Source organism: Mobula hypostoma, chromosome 4 (genome assembly GCF_963921235.1).
Source record: "Mobula hypostoma chromosome 4, sMobHyp1.1, whole genome shotgun sequence".
NCBI classification, from domain to species: Eukaryota; Metazoa; Chordata; class Chondrichthyes; order Myliobatiformes; family Myliobatidae; genus Mobula; species Mobula hypostoma.
Window position 1 is genome coordinate 174,423,757 of NC_086100.1, and position 20,847 is coordinate 174,444,603.

General features: G+C 41.3%; 1 protein-coding gene across 2 annotated transcripts in view; it reads right to left on the reverse strand.

Moving 5' to 3' along the window:
* The window catches only part of uvssa (UV-stimulated scaffold protein A), a 255,985-nt gene that overhangs the window by 183,226 nt on the left and 51,912 nt on the right, over positions 1-20,847 (reverse strand). For both annotated transcript variants that reach the window (XM_063047029.1, XM_063047028.1), the window contains one exon: positions 4,674-4,850. In XM_063047029.1, the coding sequence (XP_062903099.1) occupies positions 4,674-4,850 (177 nt within the window). The remainder of the gene's footprint in view (positions 1-4,673; positions 4,851-20,847) is intronic.

The window sequence follows — 20,847 nt, forward strand, 5'->3', positions numbered from 1 at the left end:
AATTGATGGCTTTGTGGCAAAGTTTGTGGACGCTACAAAGATAGGTGGAGGGGCAGGTAGCATTGAGGGTCTGCAGAAGGATTAGAGAGATTGGGAGAATGGGCAGATAGAACAGTGTAGGGCCTTTGACATGGTGCTGCACATGAGGCTGCTTAACAAGATAAGAGTCCATGATGCTACAGGAAAGATGCCAACATGGATAAAAGCTTGGGCGATTTGCAGACGGCAAAGAATGGGGAATAAAGGGGGAATAAAGGGGGCATATTCTGGTTGGCTGACGGTATCTAGCGGTGTTCCACAGGGGTTGGTGTTGTGACTGCTTCTTTTCACATTATATATCATGGGAGAAGGAATAAACAGATAGACAGTTTTCTAAATAGGGAGGAAAATTCAAAAATCAGAGGTGCAAGGAGACTTGGACTAGTCAGGGTGTCAAAGGTTATGGGGAGAAAGCAGGAGAATTGGGTTGAGAAATCAGCCATGATGGAATGGTGGAACATTCCATCATGGCTGATGGGCCAAATGGCCTAAATCTGCTCCTATGTCTTATGGTATTCATGGGATTAGTGTAAAAAGGCACGGAAAAGTTGGCCGAAGGGGCCATTTCTGTGCAGTCCAGCCGTATGATTCTATGAGATATATAGTATTTAAGACTTTGATATACTTAGAGAGACAGACACAGAGTGATAAGGACGCTGTGATAGCACAATGATTATCCTGATGTTTGCGTTCAAATCTCACTATATCCACTGTGGAAGTTTAAACTCCATTAATGAACTGGATATTGTTTTAATAAAGAAATGTCTTCGCAATAATGGACTTAAAACTACAGGTCTGAGAAAATTTTCATCCTCTTCAGTAATGTCCTTTGGAGAAACATAGAACATAGAATAGTACAGCACAGTACAGGCCCTTCGGCCCACAATGTTGTGCCAACCCTCAAACCCTGCCTCCCATATAAGCCCCCACCTTAAATTCCTCCATATATCTGTCTAGTAGTCTCTTAAACTTCACTAGTGTATCTGCCTCCACCACTGACTCAGGCAGTGCATTCCACGCACCAACCACTCTCTAAGTAAAAAACCTTCCTCTAATATCCCCCTTGAACTTCCCACCCCTTACCTTAAAGCCATGTCTTCTTGTATTGAGCAGTGGTGCCCTGGGGAAGAGGCGCTGGCTATCCACTCTATCTATTCCTTTTATTATCTTGTACACCTCTATCATGTCTCCCTTCATCCTCCTTCTCTCCAAAGAGTAAAGCCCTAGTTCCTTTAATCTCTGATCATAATGCATACTTTCTAAACCAGGCAGCATCCTGGTAAATCTCCTCTGTACCCTTTCCAATGCTTCTACATCCTTCCTATAGTGAGGTGACCAGAACTGGAAACAGTACTCCAAGTGTGGCCTAACCAGAGTTTTATAGAGCTGCATCATTACATCGCGACTCTTAAACTCTATCCCTCGACTTATGAAAGCTAACACCCCATAAGCTTTCTTAACTACCCTATCCACCAGTGAGGCAACTTTCAGGGATCTGTGGAAAGAAGTCTCCTTGGAAACCCTACAGACAAAAGATGATGGAGGAACTCAGGAGGTCAGCAACACCTGTGGATGGAAATGGACAATCGAAGGTTTTCGCTTCAACCTCATCTCATTATATTGGCCATTTCTCCTCTAGGTGAAAAGCTTAAACCTGAAATGCAAACTGTCAATTCCCCTCCACAGATGCTACCTGACCTACCGAGTTACTCCAGCACCTTGTTTCTGATCATGGAAATCTCCCTGACTCTAGTCTATATGTGGCTCCAGATCCATCAGTGTTGCCGATTGTGAGAACCATTGAGCTACATCATTGAAACAGATCAAAGAATGAAACCATATGCACCACCCGTTCACCTACACACCAAATTCCACATGACAGGCCAGTCAACTTCTTCACAAACAGGGTGCGAGTGTCGACATTGTGAGAGCAATTCTACACTAATAAACCACGACATAGTCAAACTCAAAGAATCATTCCTTACAGACAGCAGGCCTGCTCCCTCCATCACAATCCCTGGCACCAGAGAGGGCAATAGGGCAGCAGGGGAAAGCCTTTGGAGTTCTTATTATTGACCCCAGATCCTATGAAATCTCAAGATATCAGGCAAAATATTAGCAAAGGAAATCTCCTTCCAATGACCAGCAAAAATCCTCCTCAAATGATGCAGTAGTGTTCTTCCACATTACAATCATAAAATATCAGAGCATGGAGATAAGCCATTCAGCCCAAACCATCCATGCGGACCAGTGGGCACACTTCTGCACAAACCAATAGCCCAACACTTCATCCATGGTCTTAGGCATTGGTCTATGCTTAAGAGATTCATCTGGACACTTCTTACGGATACAATCAGTAAGCCAGTTTCAATGACTCTCTCAGGCAGTGCACTCGAGGCACTAACCACTCTCTGGGTGAAGAAAGTCCCCTTCGTATTCCCTCTAAACCTCTTTTATCTGACTTCAAAGCCCATCACCAGTGCACCATTACTCTCCAAGCTGGTGGAATCCAAATCTGCTGCCATTTCTCTGCAGTAGGTAACAAACAAACTAATGACAGATAAATCTATTTCATCTCACAGGTAAAAATGTTAATGATACTGCTCTTATTGAGACAAAGTTGAGTCTTCGCATCCGATAACATCATGCCTGTAGCATTAAAGACCAAGCTGCTCCAGTACAGTTACAACACTGGCATCCAACCAACAACAAGGAGAATTATTCAAGTTCATAAAACTGCACAATTCATAAACCCCATCTTACTAATTAGCATCCAGTCAATCTATTCACTCTTGACAGGAAGGAACTGTTACTGTTTTATTAAGCAGCACTTATTCAGTTATGCTCGGGGTCATTGTCTTGCTGGAAAACAACTCTTCTCCAAAGTCGTAGTTCTCTTGCAGACTGCATCAGGTTTTCCTCCAGGATTTCCCTGTATTTTGCTGCATTCATTTTACCCTTTGCCTTCACAAGCCTTCCAGGGCCTGCTGCAGCAAAGCATCCCTACAGCATGATGCAGCCACCACCATGCTTCACGATAGGGATGATGTGTTTTTGATTATGTGTGGTGTTTGGCTTATGCCAAACATTGCATTTAGTGTGACGGCCAAAACGCTCAATTTTGGTTTCATCAGACCATAGAACCTTCTTCCAGCTGACTTCAGAGTCTCCAATGTGCCTTCTAGCAAACTCTAGCCGAGATTTCATGTGAGTTCTTTTTCCCTCCAACAGTGGCTTTCACTCTGCCACTCGCCCACAGAGCAGTGACTGGTGAAACTCCTGGGCAACAGTTGTTGTATGCAACGTCTCTCCCATCTCAGCCACTGAAGCTTGTAACTCCTCCAGAGTTGTCATAAGTCTCTTGGTGGCCTCCCTCACTAGTCCCATTCTTGCACAGTCACTGAGTTTTTGAGGACGGTCTGCTCTAGGTCACAGAGCCAGACTCAGTACCAGACACCCGGTCACTGCCACTTTCTCCTGGTAGGTCATATCTCTCCCAACAGTTTCCAAAGTAATATACCTATAACTGAGGGGAAAGTCAGGTCATTTGAACTGAGAGAGCTCCTGTGCATTGAAATTCATTCTGCATAATACAGCTCACTTCTTTAGCAAGATCTATGAGGAAAACGTAAGCGGTAGAGAATAAAAACCCACACTATGAGAAAAATTCACCTTCCTGATCAGATATTTATATTCAAGCTTATTGAATCACAAGTCGTATGTAGGTTGGTAAATCAAAGCACAACAGTTCCTCAAACCAGATTTATACATGCAAAGACTGCAGCCACAAGCAATCTACTGGAGAAATTCAGCGAGTCAGGCATCTTCTGTGGGACGAATGGAACCGTCAAGGTTGAGGGTCAAACCCTACATCAGAACAGTTCAAAACACCAACAGCTTCTTTCCTCACACAGATGCTTCTCGACTGTAGAATTCCTCCAGTAGGTTGCTTGTTGCTCGACGTTCCAGCATTCATAGTCCCTTGTGTTTCCAAAAATTGCAGCCAAATGGATTAAAATGCATGGACTGGAGTTCACGTCATCATGTACAAGCTAATTATCAAAGGCCTTCACAGCTGAGATCCTGTTATCAATATTCCACATAATTCTCATCTAAAGTTTCAATATACATTTTCATAAAAATTTAAATGTTGCCATAGTAAATAATTAAGGTAAGCAGCCTGAACAATTTACAGAAAATCTGAACTGAATATAGTCAGAAAAGAAAGAATTGGTGGCTTTAATCAACTAGAAGATATCAATAGAAGAGATTGCCTCATCTGTTTCCTAAGCAAATCTCTTAAAATTACTCCCTGTAGTGAACAGGCAGCTGAAATATTTACAGAAATGGGATCTGTTTGATTACTGTTGAGAAGTTGCAAGTAAACATTTTGTGCTTACTTTTTAACATAAATTCCGTAAGATGGAATAGCGTAGATAAATTAATATAAATTATACATAACTTAAGTTTATATAATTGTGAAATTTATGTTTGCCATTTTTGTAACATACCGTGCTGCTGCTGCAAACAGCTTTCACGGTATTTATATCCTGGGTATGTACGCCCATGACAATGAATGTGAAATCGAAGTAATTGAATACTACAACAAGAGTTAGATCAAAAAGGCAAATTACTTGGGAATTTTGCCAGATGTAGTCTGCTCTTCTCCCCAGTAGTGAAGGTCTAACCCAAAGGACATAACAGGGGCTCTTTTCATCTCTTCCATTTTTCTTTTCTTGGCATCTTCACTGAACAGTTCAGGTCCTGCTGATGTGGATGCCTGAACATTGTCCTCTGAGGTTCCAGCAAGGCTATTAAAAGAACATATTTTAAAAATAAAATCAATGGAAGGTAACATTTGCACAATGACAGTTCCAAATTCATTACCTTCTGCACTAATATTCACATTAATGCAGGCCCACTGACTAACACCATTATTATAGATACAACTTGCTTATAAACTTAATTACATTTCTAACATAATTCTTCTAGCAATATTCCTTAAGGTCACTCATGGAAAAATAAAAACAGACATTATCTATAAGAGTGCTAATTACATAAATAAAAGATACAATGATCAAATTATCTTTTCATCTTTTTCCCAGTATTTGTTTCAAAAGCAGATAACAAAATGTAAACACAGGAAAAACTAAATAGTGTTTCTCAAGCAATAAGACATTGAAAGTATACTTCACTGTTAAAAAATAGGAGCTGGCTTAGTTTGTACCACCATTAGAATCAGAGTCATAGAAAGGTACAGCTCAGAAACAGCTCCTTCAGCCCATCTAGTCCATGCCGAACAACTTAAACTGCCTACTCCCATCCATCCATCTATCCACACTTCTCTTAAATGTGAAACCAAGCTCGTATGCACCATTCATGTTCCCCTTAAAGTTTTCACCTTTCACCTTTAACCCAAGATCTCTAGTTATAGTCCCACCCAACCCCAGTTGAAAAAGCCTTGTCTATACCCCTCAGAATTTTATATAGCTTTATCAAATCTCCTGTCAATCTTCTCCATTCCAAGAAATAAAGTCCTAACCTATTTAATCTTTCCTTTTAATTCAGGTCCTCCTGACACAGCGACATCCTTGTAAATTTTCTCTGTACTCTTTCAACGTTATTTACATCCTTTCTGTAGGTAGGTGACCAAAACTGCACACAGTATTCCAAATTAGGCCTCACCCACATCTTGTACAACTTCAATATAGCATCCCATCTCCTTGAATATGTTCTACTTGTCAATAAATTCCTGTACCACAAATTCACTTTTATCACCATATCCCCTGACCCCACTTTCAACTGAACACAAAAATTTGAGAAGTATGGACATAAAACACTACAGCCGAGCAGGCCTATCAGCCCACAAAGTCTGCACTGAACATGATGTCAAATTAAACCGAATCTCTTCTGCCTACACGTGATCTGTGTCTACCTACAAGTTGTTTCTTTTTAAACATCACTACCGTATCTGCTTCCACCACACTTCTCACAGGCAAATCTAAGTAACATTGCTCTCTTGCCCTGCACATCTCCTTTAAACTTGCCCCCATCTCACCTTAAATGCATGTCTTCTAGTATGGGAGATCTACAGAGAAGAATTTATGTGGAGGGCTTATGTATTCTCCCTCATGAGGTAACAGCACACCACTGTCAAGACTTGAACAGTTTTTTTTAGACATTATCTCTGAAAGTGGTCAACAGCATGAATAGTGATGTAACAGCATTTAGGATTCTTTATCAGCTTGTTATCCTGATAAATGTGGGATATATACCACAGTAAATTTCAAATAATATATTCTCTGGAAAACCCCCTCTCATTTAACTCGTACCCAATGAAGGCGAATACTTAACTGCTTAATAGTTCTTATTTGAAGATTAAGTTGAAACGAAAACCTGATTAGCCTTACTCAATTTCTTTTACACTTAGAAAATCATTTATTCAAATAGTTTGGTGTGCAAGTCATTGAAAATTACCTTCAATGTTAAGACAATTAAGAACTGCACAGTTCTTAAGTTAAAAACAAAGTTAAGTACTGAAAGAGTAACTTGACTTTTACTCTGACCATTGAGCAATGTCATACTATGTTTGCATGTTGCATTAGACCAACTATGACCAATTAATGTTAATAAACACAGAAAAATACAGCACTGGGTAGGACATTTAGTACGTGATATGCTGATCTTGATACCAATTTGTACAAGCTTCCTCCTCTTGTGTATTATTTATGTCACTCTACTCTCTTCACATTTATATGTCTCTCTAAAAGCCTCTTAAACGCCACCAAACTTCCATTACCACCACTGGTGGTAACCTATTGCATGCAACTACAAGGGAGTACAATGTTGGTAAGTGTGAGGTCATCCACTTTGGAAGGAAAAATAGAAGATCAGATTATTATTTAGCTGATGAAAGATCATAGCATGGGGAAAAAATTCTGACCGACTACCCTAGCTTTCTCCCCTTAGCTTCCAGTGTCCTGGGGAGAACAATCCAAGCTTGTCCATCTTTTCCTTACAGCTCGTACCCTCTAATGCAGGCAGCATCATGGCGAACACCTTCTGCACCATTTCTACAATCTACATCATCCTTCCTATAATGGGGTGACCAGAACTGTACACAATGCTCCAAGCATAGTCTGATTAAAGCATGGTTTTAGTTAGTTGTGGCATGACTTCCCCATTCTAATACTCCATATCTTTACCAAGAAAGACAAGAACACTATAAACCTTCTTACCACCTTATCCACTTGCTTAGCCACTTGCAGAGAAGTATGGACCTCCTCTCAAAAATCCCTCTGTATCCCTCTGCTATTAAAGAACCTACAATTAACTGTATATTTTCTTCTTTCATCTGACCCCCCAAGTGCAGCACCTCACACTTGCCCAGATTAAATTCCATCTGGCACTTCTCTACCCATGTTTATAATTGCTTTACGTCACTGTGATTGTAACTGTGATTTACGTAACTTTGATTGTCCTTTCCACAAGTCCACCAATCCTAAAATTTGCTAATCCAACCATCTACATTTTATCCAAATTATGGATATTTTTCCGAGTCGAATTAAAAGCAAGTTGAGGCCAGAAACTTCTAAACTGCAATTTGAGTCTATTGAGGATAGGGAAACTAGAAACGCAATTTTCATACTACAAATGCTTTCAGAAAGGGCAATTGAATATCAAAGTGATGTCTTTATATGTTTTATTGATTTCACTAAGGCATCCGACAAAGTGCAACATGAAAAATTATTTCAAATTCTCGCTAAACTAAACATTGACGGAAGGTACCAACAACTGCTTCAAGATTTATATTGGAATCAAATGGTGGCGGTAAAAATTGATGATAATAAGACCACAAGACCATAACATTTAGGAGAAGAAGTAGGCCATTTGGCCCATCGAGTCTGCTCTACCATTCAATCATGGCTGATCCACTTCATCCAGTCTCACCCACTCCCCTGCTTTCACCCCATACCCTGGCTAATCAAGAAACTATCTGCCTTAAGTACACCCAATGGCTTGGCCTCCACAGCTGCTCATGGCAAAAAATTCTGCAGATTTACCACCTTCTGACTAAAGTAATTTCACTGCATCTCTGTTCTAAATGGACATCTTTCAATCCTGAAGTCATGCCCTCTTGTTCCAGAATCCCCTACCATGGGAAATAACTTTGCCATACCTAATTTGTTCAGGCCTTATATATAAGCAGTTGGACTAAAATTCAAAGAGGAGTTAGACAGGGATGCGTTGCCTCACCAGAATTATTTAATATCTATAGCGAAATGATTCTCAAAGAAATAGAAGACCTAGATGGGATAAAATTGGAGGTGTTAACATCAACAATATAAGACATGAAGACGATACCACACTAATAGCAAGTGCTGCAGAAGACTTACACATCCTCCTAGACAAAGTAGTACAAACAAGTGCAGATTTTGGTCTAACCATCAACTGTAAAAAAACCAAATGTATGGTAATATCAAAACAGCAGGATTCTCCCAACTGCCAATTGTACATCGGTAACCAAGAGATTGATCAAAAGCGCAAACATGAGGAATTCTGCAGATGCTGGAATTTCAAGCAACACACATAAAAAGAGATTTTAAAGTGGGAGGGGGAGATCCGAAATGATAGGAGAAGACAGGAGGGGGAGGGATGGAGCCAAGAGCTGGACAGGTGATTGGCAAAAGGGATATGAGAGGATCATGGGACAGAAGGCCTAGGGAGAAAGAAAGGAGGAGGGGGGAAGCCCAGAGGATGGGCAAGGAGTATAGTGAGAGAGACAGAGGGAGAAAAAGAGAGAGAAAAAATATATAAATATATAATAATAATAAATAAATAACGGATGGAGTATGAAGGGGAGGTGGGGCATTAACGGAAGTTAGAGAAGTCAATGTTCAAGCCATCAGGTTGGAGGCTACCCAGACCGAATATAAGGTGTTGACCCAGACGGAATATAAGGTCTCCCAGTGGCCACACATTTTAATTCCATGTCCCATTCCCATTCTGATATGTCTATCCACAGCCTCCTCTACTGTCAAGATGAAGCCACACTCAGGTTGGAGGAACAACACCTCTCATATCCCTTTTGCCAATCAACTTTCCAGCTCTTAGCTTCATCCCTCCCTCTCCTGTCCTCCTATCATTTCAGATCTCCCCCTCCCCCTCCCACTTTCAAATCTCTTACTATCTCTTCTTTCAGTTAGTCCTGACGAAGGGTCTTGGCCCGAAACATCGACTGTACCTCTTCCTGCCCTGCTGCGTTCACCAGCAATTTTTATGTGTGTTGATTGAACAAAAGACCAGCTTTAATTACCTTTGTAGCTTTATATCACAAGATAGAACATAGAACATAGAATAGTACAGCACATTACAGGCCCTTCAGCCTACAATGTTGTGCCGACCCTCAAACCCTGCCTCCCATACAAGCCCCCGACTTAAATTCCTCCATATACCTGTCCAGTAGCCTCTTAAACTTCACTAGTGTATCTGCCTCCACCACTGACTCAGGCAGTGCATTCCACGCACCAACAACTCTCTGAGTAAAAAACCTTCCTCTAATATCCCCCTTGAACTTCCCACCCCTTACCTTAAAGCCATGTCCTCTTGTATTGAGCAGTGGTGCCCTGGGGACGAGGCGCTGGCTATCCACTCTATCTATTCCTCTTATTATCTTGTACACCTCTATCATGTCTCCTCTCATCCTCCTTCTCTCCAAAGAGTAAAGCCCTAGCTCTCTTAAGATGCTAGAAGTAGAAATGAAAAGAAGAATTGCCATTGCTAAAACCAACTTCCAAAAAATGAAACCCGTTTTTACCAACAGACACATTTCTATGACAACAAGGTTTAGGCTACTAAAATGTTACATCTGGTCAATCTTGCTGTATGCTTCCAAAACACCAGAACTCCAAAGAAACTTAGAAGAAACAGAAATGTGGTTTCTTAGAAGAATGTTGAAAATATCATCTAGAGATAGGGTAACTAATGAGACAGTACTCCAACATGCCCATACAAAAAGATCTTTAATGAGAACATTAAATGAGAGGAAACTTAAATTCCTGGGCCATGTCATCAGAAAAGGAGAAATAGAATGTCTTACATTACAAGGCCGTACACCCGGGAAATGCGGAAGAGGAAGGCAAAGAAGAAAATATATGGACACTGTGAAAGAACCAACAGATCTAAGTGTGCGAGATATCATCATGGAGAGCCATGATTGCCCAAGCGTGTAACGTGCAAGGCACATGAAGAAGAAGAAGAAGAAGATTGATATATATCACAAACAACAGAGGTTCCAATTATCAATCCTTGTGAAGCACCACTTGTCACTCCAGCCAGAATAACAGCTGTCCACTCTTAATCTCTGTCTTCTATCAGCAAGTCAGTTCTGTAATTTACACTGGATAACATGCATCTTTATCTTCTGAATCGGAGTTTATCAAATGCCTTACTAAAGTCCGCGTTGATAACATCCACTGCCTTACCCCCATCAAGCTCCTTTGTCACCTCCTCAAAAAAAAACTCAACTCAGTCACCTCCTTAAAAACCTCAACTTGACCTACAGAAAGCCATGCTGTCCCAAAGCAGAGCATGCCTTTCCCAATGCACATGAATTCTATCCTTTAGTGTCCTTTACAATAGATTCCCTATCACTGATGTGACGCTCACTGGTCTATGATCACCTGGATTGACCCCATTTCTTTTCCTGAACAAATGCATAACATTTACTACTCGCCAATCCTCCGGGGCCTTGCCTGTTGTGAGTGAGGACATAAATTTATTTGTCAAAGTCTCAGCAGTCTCATCACTTGGTGCTTTCAATATTCTGGGATATATGCCTGCAGGCCTCAATGCTTTTCGGAAGACAGCACTACCACATCCTCCAGCTCAAAATGTCCTAACATATTAACATGTCCTACTCTGATTTTACCATCCTCCAAATCCTTCTCCTCAGAAAAAAAGTCACAAACTAATAATGCCCAAGCATCATAGGAAATATGAATCTTCAGTAAAACAGTTGCATCATCTAATCTCACTCTCCCCTCATCTGATACTTTCCTGCCCATGCAGAGTGAGATTAGATGATGCAACTGTTTTACTGAAGATTCATATCTCCTATGATGCTTGGGCATTATTACTTTGTGACTTTTTTTCTGAGGAGAAGGATTTGGAGGATGGTAAAATCAGAGTAGGACATGTTAATATGTTAGGACATTTTGAGCTGGAGGATGTGGTAGTGCTGTCTTCTGAAAAGCATTGTGTATCTAGTGCTTTCCCAGCATATATGATGAATAAACTCTTCTCGGGCTTCCAGACAGGCACAGGTATCGAGTACTGTATAATTGACATTTCAATGACAAACTGTGCCATCTTCTTCAGGGATGATGCACCCTATTCAGCAGGTTGCAATCAAAATGATCTCTTAAGGACTCTGAAGGAGCCAATAAAAAGAAGCAAGGTCAAAAGCAGAGCACCCACTGTTAAAGTGGCCAGGCTTTGGCTCAGCAAGCTTAGGCGAGAATAGTTGCGAACTAGAACTTAACTTGAGAAGTTGTAGATTCAGCAATTGTTGGCAGAGTGGCAGTTCAGGCAGTGCAGTACTCCTCCTATGAGACGAGGGATTTCAGAGTATCTAACACAGTCTACCTGATGACCACTTTTGCAGGAAGTGCACCCAATTTCAGCTCCTGACTGACAAGGCTAAGGAACCGGAACTGGAGCTGGATGCACTCAGGACCAACCAGGAGGCTGAAACCCTCACAGATGAGATTTTTACAGAGGCGGTCACACCCAGAGTGCAGACTCCATATAGTAGGTAGATAACCACCCAGCCAACACACTTTTCATTCCTCTTCCCTCCAGGAGAAGGTTCAGGAACTTGAAGACTCGTACGGCCAGATTTGGGAACAGCTTCTTTCCAACGAATCCTGACCCGGATCTGGGCCATACCCTCCAAATATCTGGACCTGCCTCTCGGTTTTTTGCACTACCTTACTTTCCATTTTTCTATTTTCTATTTTTGATTTATAATTTAAATTTTTAATATTTACTATCGATTTGTAATCCAGGGAGCGGGAAGCGCAGAATCAAATATCGCTGTGATGATTGTACGTTCTAGTATCAATTGTTTGGCAACAATAAAGTATAAAGTAAAACCTCACAGGAGAGATTTTTACAGAGGCGGTCGCACCCAGAGTGCAGATTCCATATAGTAGGTAGATAACCACCAGGAAGAATAAGGGATAACTGCACTCACCCAATCACTCAAATGTTCTCACAGCCTATGGGCTCACTTTCAATGACTCTTCACCTCATGTTTTCAATATTCATTATTATTTTTCCTTCCTCTCTGTCTTTGCATTTGCAGTTTGTTGGGGGTTTTTGCAGAATGGTTGTCATCCTCTTGGACAGTGTCTTTTGTTGATTCTATTCTGTTTCTTGTACTTACTGTGATTACCGCAAGAAAATTAATCTCAGGGTTGTATACGGTGACATGTATATATTTTGATAATAGATTTATAACTTATATTAAATTTATAGAAGTTATGGGTCGATGACCTATTCTGCTTTTGTGCAGGCGAGAGGGATTTAGGGCTGATAATTATGCTGCTACTCTTTTCTTTCTTGGTTTTGCGGCTATCTGGAGAAGAAGAATTTCAGAGTTGTAAACTTTGGTAATAAATAAACCTTTGAAAATTGCTGTCAGTGGGATGAATTGCAGTGTAACATGTGGGCAAAATTGAAAAAGGTAATGGATACAGGACTGGAAGCATTATATTTGAATGCATGCTATATTCAGAATAAGGTAGATGATCTTGTAGTGCAGATAGAGATTGTCATGTATGACGTTGTGGGCATCACTGAGTCATGGCTGAAAGAAGATCCTAGTTGGCAACTTAACATCCAAGGGTACAGATTGTATCAAAAGGACAACCAGGTAAGGCAGAGGGGGTGGGGTGACTGTTGGTAAAAGATGAAATCAAATCCTTAGAAAAAGGTGACATGGGATTGGAAGACATACAACTCTTGTGAGCAGAGTTAAGAAAATGCAAACGTAAAAAGACCCTGATTGGAGTTATACACAGTAGCCAGAATATGGGAAACAACAGGAGATAGAAAAGGCACGTAAAAAGGATAATGCTATGATAGTCATTTAGAATTTCAATATGCAAGTAGATTGGGAAAATCAGGTTGGTGACAGATCTCAAAGAGGGAATTTGTATAATTCCTATGAGATGACTTTTTAGAGCAGCTTGTGGTTGAGCCCACTAGGAAAAAGGCAATTCCGGATTGGGTGTTGTGTAATGAACCAGATTTGATTAGGGAGTGTAAGGTAAAGAAACCATTAGGAGCCAGTGATCGTCATATGAAAGAATTCACTCTGCAGTTTGAGAGGGAGAAGATAATGTATTAGTATTACAGTGAAGTAAAGGGAATTAGAGAAATGAGGGAGGACTTGGGCAAAGTTGATTGGAAGGAGACACTAGCAGGAATGACAACAGAACAGCAATGGCTGATGTTTCTGGGGGTAATTCAGAAGGCGCAGGAAAAATACATCCCAAAATGAAGAAGGATTCTAAAGGGAGGATGATGCAACCATGGGTGATAAGGGAAGTCAAAGACACCATAAGAGAGGGCATATAAAATAGCAAGGATTAGTGGGAAGTTAGAGAATTGGGAAGCTTTTAAAAACCAACCGAAGGCAACTAAAAACAGTCATAAAGAGTCAAAAGATGAAATATGGTAAGCCGGATAATAATATAAAAGAGGATACCAGAAGTTTTTTTTCAGATATATAAAGAGTAAAAGAGAGATGGGTGTGGATACTGGACCACTGGAAAACGATACTGGAGAGGTAGTAATAGGGGACAGAGAAATGGCAGACGGACTTAAGTAACTTGCTTCAGCAGCACACCAGAAATTCAAGGATGTCAGGGGTAGAAGTGAGTGCTGTTGCTATAACTAAGGAAGAGGTGAATGGTCTGAAGGTAGATAATTCATCTGGACCAGATGGTATACACCCCAAGGTTCTGAAAGAAGTGACTGAAGAGATTGTGGAGGTATTGGTAATGACTTTTCAAGAATCACTATATTCTTGAATGGTTCCAGAAGACTGGAAAATTGCAAATGTCATTCCACTCTTTAAGAACGGAGGGATGGAGGCCAAAGGCAGGAAATTATAGGCCAGTTAGCCTGACTTCAGTGGTTGGGAAGATGCTGGAATCCATTATTAAGGATGAGGTTTCGGGTTTGGTGGCACATGATAAAGTAGGCTAGGGTTGGCATGGTTTCCTAAAGGGGAAATCATGCCTGACAAATCTGTTGGAATTCTTTGAGGAAATAATAGGTAGGATAGACAAAGCAGTGTCAGTGGGTGTTGTTTACTTGGTTCTTTCAGAAGGCTTTTGACAAAGTGCCATGCACAAGCCTGCTTAACAAGTTAAGAGCCCATGGTACATATAGCATAGATAGAAGATTGACTGACTGGCAGGAGGCAAAAGTGGGAATAAAAGGGGCCTTTTCTGGTTGGCTGCTGGTGACTGGTGGTGTTCCACAGGGGCCAGTGTTGCAAACGCTTCTTTTCATGTTATATGTCAATGATTTAGATGAAGGAATTAATGGCTTTGTGGCCAGGTTTGTGAATGTTACAAAGATAAGTGGAGGGGCAGGTGGTGTTGATGAAGCAGAGGGTCTGCAGAAGGGCTCAGTCATAGTCATACTTTATTGATCCCGAGGGAAATTGGGTTTCGTTACAGTTGCACCAACCTAGACGGATTGGGACTATAGGCAAAGATGTGGCAGATGCAATATAGCGTAGGGAAGCATATGGTCATGCACTTTCTTAGAAGGAATAAGGGTGCAGACTATTCTCTTAGGGCTCCTCATGCAGATTCCCTTAAGGTTAACTTGCAAGTCGAGTTGGTGAGAAAGTCAGATGCAATGTTAGCATTCATTTCGAATATTAAAGCAGGGATATAATGCTGAGGCTTTATAGGGCATTGGTCAGACTGCAACTGGAGTATTGCGAGCAGTTTTGGGCCCCTTATCTAAGAAAAATGTGCTGGCATTAGAGGGGGTACAGAGCAGGATCACAAAAATGATTCCAGGAATGAAAGGGTTAACACATGAGGAATGTTTGATGGCTCTCAGCCTTTATTTGCTGGAGTTTAAAAGAATGGGGAGGAATCACAATGAAATCTATCGAATATTGAAAGGCCCAAACAGAGTGGATATGGAGATGACGTTTCCTTTGATGGGAGAGTCTAGAACCAGAGGACACAACCTCTGAAAAGAGAGACGTTCATTTGGAACAGAGATGAGGAGAAATTTCTTTAGCCAGGGTGTCATGAATCTATGGAACTCAATGCCATGGAGACCAAGTCATAGAGTATATTTAAAGCAGAGATTGATAGGTTCCTGATTAGTAAAGGCGCCAAAGGTTACATAAAGGAGGAGGGAGGATGGGGTTGAGAGGGATAATAAATGAGCCAAGTTGGAATAGAGAGCACACTTGATGGGCCAAATGGCCTAATTCTTTTCCTATGTCTTATGCACAGGGGACTTTGGGGTTTTAACATTTAACTGCCATTCTTTCTTTGGGGGCAGTCCTCTGTTTTCATGGATGGTTGCGAAGAAAAAGCATTTCAGGATGTATATTGCATACATTTCTCTGACATTAAATGTACCTTTGAAACGTTTGAAGCCTCCCAGCCCCCAACTCGTGGTTCTGACACCTTTCCAAATAACGAAGAACATTATATGCCATTAATAAAACATTAGGTGCCATAGAAATGAAAACAGTCAATAAAGTCTGCACTTGGGAGCAGATAATAGTTTATTACAGAAAGGAACATGCCAATGTTGCTTACAAGCCACAATCCTCTGAGTGGTAGAAGAAGTGATTCCCTGTACCACGATATCGTCTTGCTACAACCATTATGGTGATATACACCATCAGTGTTATTGCCAATAAATTAATGAGGCTGCATTTCCTATTTAGCTTCACTAAAGGACAGCCAAACACACAGATTTTATTTCAACAGTTTCTCCAAGATTGATCTCTAGTTTTTCCACTAATCTCTTGAAACTATGAAGCAACTGTCTGGTTGTTCTCTCTCATTCATCTAGTTGGAGGTCAAGTCTTACTAGCAAGGCCATCATGAGTAGTCAGCTTCAGACATCCCCAGGCAGATTGCTCGACTGTTTGGGGTACATTTCCTTCATCTATTTCTGCTAAGTGACCTGAAACCCTTCAACTAATTCATAAAGGCCAAATTGTTTCGACTGGATCGATTCAAAGAACTCAGTCACTGAAACCATGGTACAATTACTTGATCAAGATCTATTTCAGCAGAGCTTTCTTCAGCACTCTACTACATCATGAATTTCAAAAGCTCCTCGGATTTATTAACAAAAGATTCAATTTGCAATGTCTTTATCTTGTCCAACAGAAAGTACCATGTGTGTTCCTCCGTAATCAGTGGCCTCACGACTGAGAGATCTGCGTCTCAGTGAATTTATGACATTATTTGTTTATTCCAGGTCTTCTCCATTTCCAATTCTAATTAATTTTCAGTAAACACAGAAGTCATATTTGACTTCCTTCAGAAACTGAAATTCTTCAGACAAATATAACACTGCATTTCTGTGCTGAAGAGCTTTATGACTCAAATTATTCTGCAAATTAGAATCCTCCAAAAAGTACAGTGATTAATGGTTATTCTAACCCATTACAAAATGTATGAAGTTCACACAGAAGATTCTTTTATCTACCCTGGTTGCACTATTTTCAATTATATAATTGATTTAAACCTGGAACATCTGGACAGCAAAGATGCATACATCAGGATGCTCTTTATCGATTACAGCTCGACATTCAATACTATCATCCTCTCAAAACTAATCAATATGCTCCAAGACCTTGGCCTCAATACCTCTTTGTACAATTAGATCCTTGATTTCCTCACTTGCAGGCCCCAGTCAGTCAGTTTGGATTGACAACAACATCTCTTCCACAATCGCCATCATCACAGGTGCACCACAAGGCTGTGTGTTTAGCCCCCAGCTCTACTTGCTGTGTGGCTAAGCACAGCCCTAATGCCAAATTTAAGTTTGCTGATGACACCACAGTTGTTGGCCATATCGAAAGTAGTGATGAATCAGCACATAGAAAGGAGAATGTAAATCTGGTTGAGTGATGCCACAACAACAACCTCTCACTCAGTGTCAGCAAGACCAAAGAGCTGATGATTGACTTCAGGAGGTGGAAGCTGGAGGCCCATGAACCAGTCCTCATCAGGGGATCAGAAGCGCAGAGGGTGAACAACTTGAAATTCAATTATCATTTCAATGGACTTGTCCTGGGCCCAGTAGGTAAGTGCCATTACAAAGAAGCAGCACCTCTGCTTCCTTAAGAGTGCAAAGATTCAGCATGACATCTCAAGCTTTGACAAACTTCTATAGATGGGTAGTAGAGAGTACATTAACTGGCTGCATCACAACCTAGTCTGGAAACACTAATGAATGGAAAATCCTACAAAAAGCAGTGTATATACCCCAGTCCATCACAGGTAAAACCCTCCTCACCATTGAACTCGTCTACATGGAGTTGTTCGTAGGAAAGCAGTATCCATCATCAGGGACCCCCACTACCAAGGTCATCAGGAAGGTGGTACAGGAGCCTCAGGACTCACACCACCAGGTTCAGGAATAGTTATTACCCCTCAAACATCAGGTTCTTGAACCAGAGGGGACAACTTCACTCGCCCCATAACTAAAATGATCCCACGACCTATGGACTCACTTTCAAGGGCTCTTCATCGCATGTTCTCGATATTTATTGCTTACTTACTTATTATTATTTCTATTATTTTCTTTTGTGTTTGCACAGTTTGTTGTCTTCTGCCCACTGGTTGTCCGGTCTTTCATGGTTGATGGATTTACAGAGTATGTCCACAAGAAAATTAATCTCAGGTGTTGCATAAGACGACATATTTTTACTTTGATAATAAATTTACTTAGAACCTTGAAAAAAAAAATTAACAAAAAACCTTTTTCCCCAGTTGTGGGGAAAAAGCAGGTAGGTGGAGACGAGTCCACGGCCAGATCAGCCATGATCTTATTGAATGACTCGACGGGCCAGATTGCCTACTCCTGCTCCTATTTCTTATGCTTGTAGATTAAAAAAATTGAAAATCCAAATCAAAAACACTCATTACTAGGATTTATGTCTGAAACAATAATGTGAATTATTTAAGTTATGCTGCTATTTACATAGTATTCTAGCAGAGAACGTTTTGTGGTACCAAAGAGTATAGCAAAAGATTTTAGATAAATGAGCTGGTGCTGGATTTTTATGCTGTTTTTCCTCTATATCCTTTATATATTATTGTGTTTCACACATTTCCATTTGAAAGGGATTATGATGCATGCTTTGCCAATTTGTGATAGGCACTTTATAGTACTAATAGACTAGTAAATAAAATAATTCTCCTGGGATTTTCTTTCATTCTTTGTGCTCAGTTAGGAGAAATAGCTATCTGTTGCTGTTCCTATGAGATGGTATCGTACTGGTAGCTGATAAGAGCAGAAGGATAGCTTTTTAATAATCGGCACAAAATAGATTTCAAGGATGTTGCTGGTCTTGAAGAGCTGAATTATAAGGGGAAAGTTGAATAGGTTAGAACTTCAGTCTCTAAAGTGCACAGGGGTATGAGGTGAGATACGATAGAAATATTATAGACAAAATTAAGAGGGTAATTGATAGGGTAAATACGTGTTGGCTTTTTCCACTGAGTTTGAATGAGACTAGAATTAGAGGTCATAGATTTCAGGTGAAAGGTGAAATATTTAAGTGGAACCTGAAGATGAAGCCCTTCATTCAGAGAGCAGTGTGAGTGTAGAATGAGCTGCCAGCAGAAATGGTAAATGTGGGTTGAATTGCAACATTTAAGAGGTTCAGTTAGGTACATGGATGTGAAGGGTATAGAGGGCTATGGTCTGTGTGTGGATAAATGGGATTAGGCAGTAAAACAGGCTGACGTGGACTCACTGTAGTACTCTGTGATGCTAACGTATCAGAAATCCAAAGTATACTATATTTATGTTCTCCATTTATCCATTCTGTTGCATCCTCAAAGATCTCTTGTGAATTGTCAAACACCATTTCCACTTCACAAAACCATGCTCAGCAATGGCATTATAATCTTTTTAATGTGTTCTCACTACTTTGTTAACAATAGAGCAGACTCAGCTATCGCCCACATTGCCCACCTCCTGCCAAGTTCAACTGAACCCTGACCAACTCAGCCACACAACTTTGTGTAGCAATTGCGGGCCCCTACACCATCTACCATTGGCTTACGACCTCCCCTTTGACACATAACAATCCCAAAATTCTCACCCAAGCCGCTTCAGACCCGTTACTACACACGCTGGCACAGTACCTAAAAGTAAGATCTTGCACTGATACATTGCCCATCATCTTGGGACAAGGGCATTACTTTAAAGTGGCAAATGGTTATTGGTGTTTGAATAACAACAACTTGACATGCTTCCACAAATACCAGTGAGTTTTCAGACCTGTACAGTAGTCGCTTCAACATATAGCAGGAAAATTCCAGTCAATTCACAGAGTATGCTGAGTTCACAAAGTTCAGTAAAAATCTCCAGTGGACTCTATGCCCAGTGAAGTTTAGCAATAATCCTTGAATGTCTTTCCCCAACTGTCAACTTCAACTGAAACATAGCAACACACACTACTCGAATATCAAGCAGCACTGAAATGGCATGGTTACAAGTCCCAAACAAGAGACAATCTGCAGATGCTGCTAATCCAAGCAACACACACACAAAGTGCCGGAGGAACTCAGCAGGCCAGGCAGCATCTAAGAAAAAAAAGCACGGTTGAAGTTTCAGGCCAAGACCCCTCGGCAGGACTGGAGAGAAAAAAAGATGAGGAGTAGATTTAAAAGGTGGGGTAGGGGAGAGAGAAGCACAAGGTGGTAGGTGAAACCTGGAGGGGGAGGGATGAAGTAAAGAGCTGGGAAGTTGATTGGTGAAAGAGATACAAGGCTGGAGAAGGGGGGAGTCTGATAGGAGAGAACAGAAGGGCATGGGACAAAGAAAAGGGGGAGGAGCACCAGAGGGAGGCGATGGGCAGGCAAGGAGATAAGGTGAGAGAGGGAAAAGGGAATGCTGAGGGGGGGGCTTTACTGGAAGTTCAAGAATCAAAGTTCATGCCATCAGTTTGGCGGCTACCCCGACGGAATACACGGTGCTGTTCCCCAAAACTGAGTGTGCCCTCATCGTGATAGTAGAGGAGGCCATGGATGGACATGTTGGAATGAGAATGGGAAGTGGAATTAAAATGGGTGGCCACTGGGAGATCCCGCTTCTTCTAGAGAGCGAAGCAGTGTCCCAATCTACGTTGGATCTCCCTGATATACAGGAGGCCACATCAGGAGCATCGGGCACAGTATATGACCCCAACAGACTCACAGGTGAAGAGTCGCCTCACCTGGAAGGACTGATGGTGACCCTGAACGGTAGTGAGGGAGAAGGTGTAGGGGCAGGTGTAGCACTTATCCACTTGCAAGGATAAGAGCCAGGAGGGAGATCATTGGGGAGGGGCAAAAGGAGCGATCTCATAGGGAGTAATCCCTGCGGAAAGTAGAAAGTGGTGGGGAAGGAGGGAAAGATGTGCTTGGTGGTGAGATCTGTTGGAGATGGCAGAAGTTGCAGGGAATTATGTGCTGGACACAGAGGCTGGTGGGGTGGTAGATGAAGACGAGGAACCTATCCCTGATA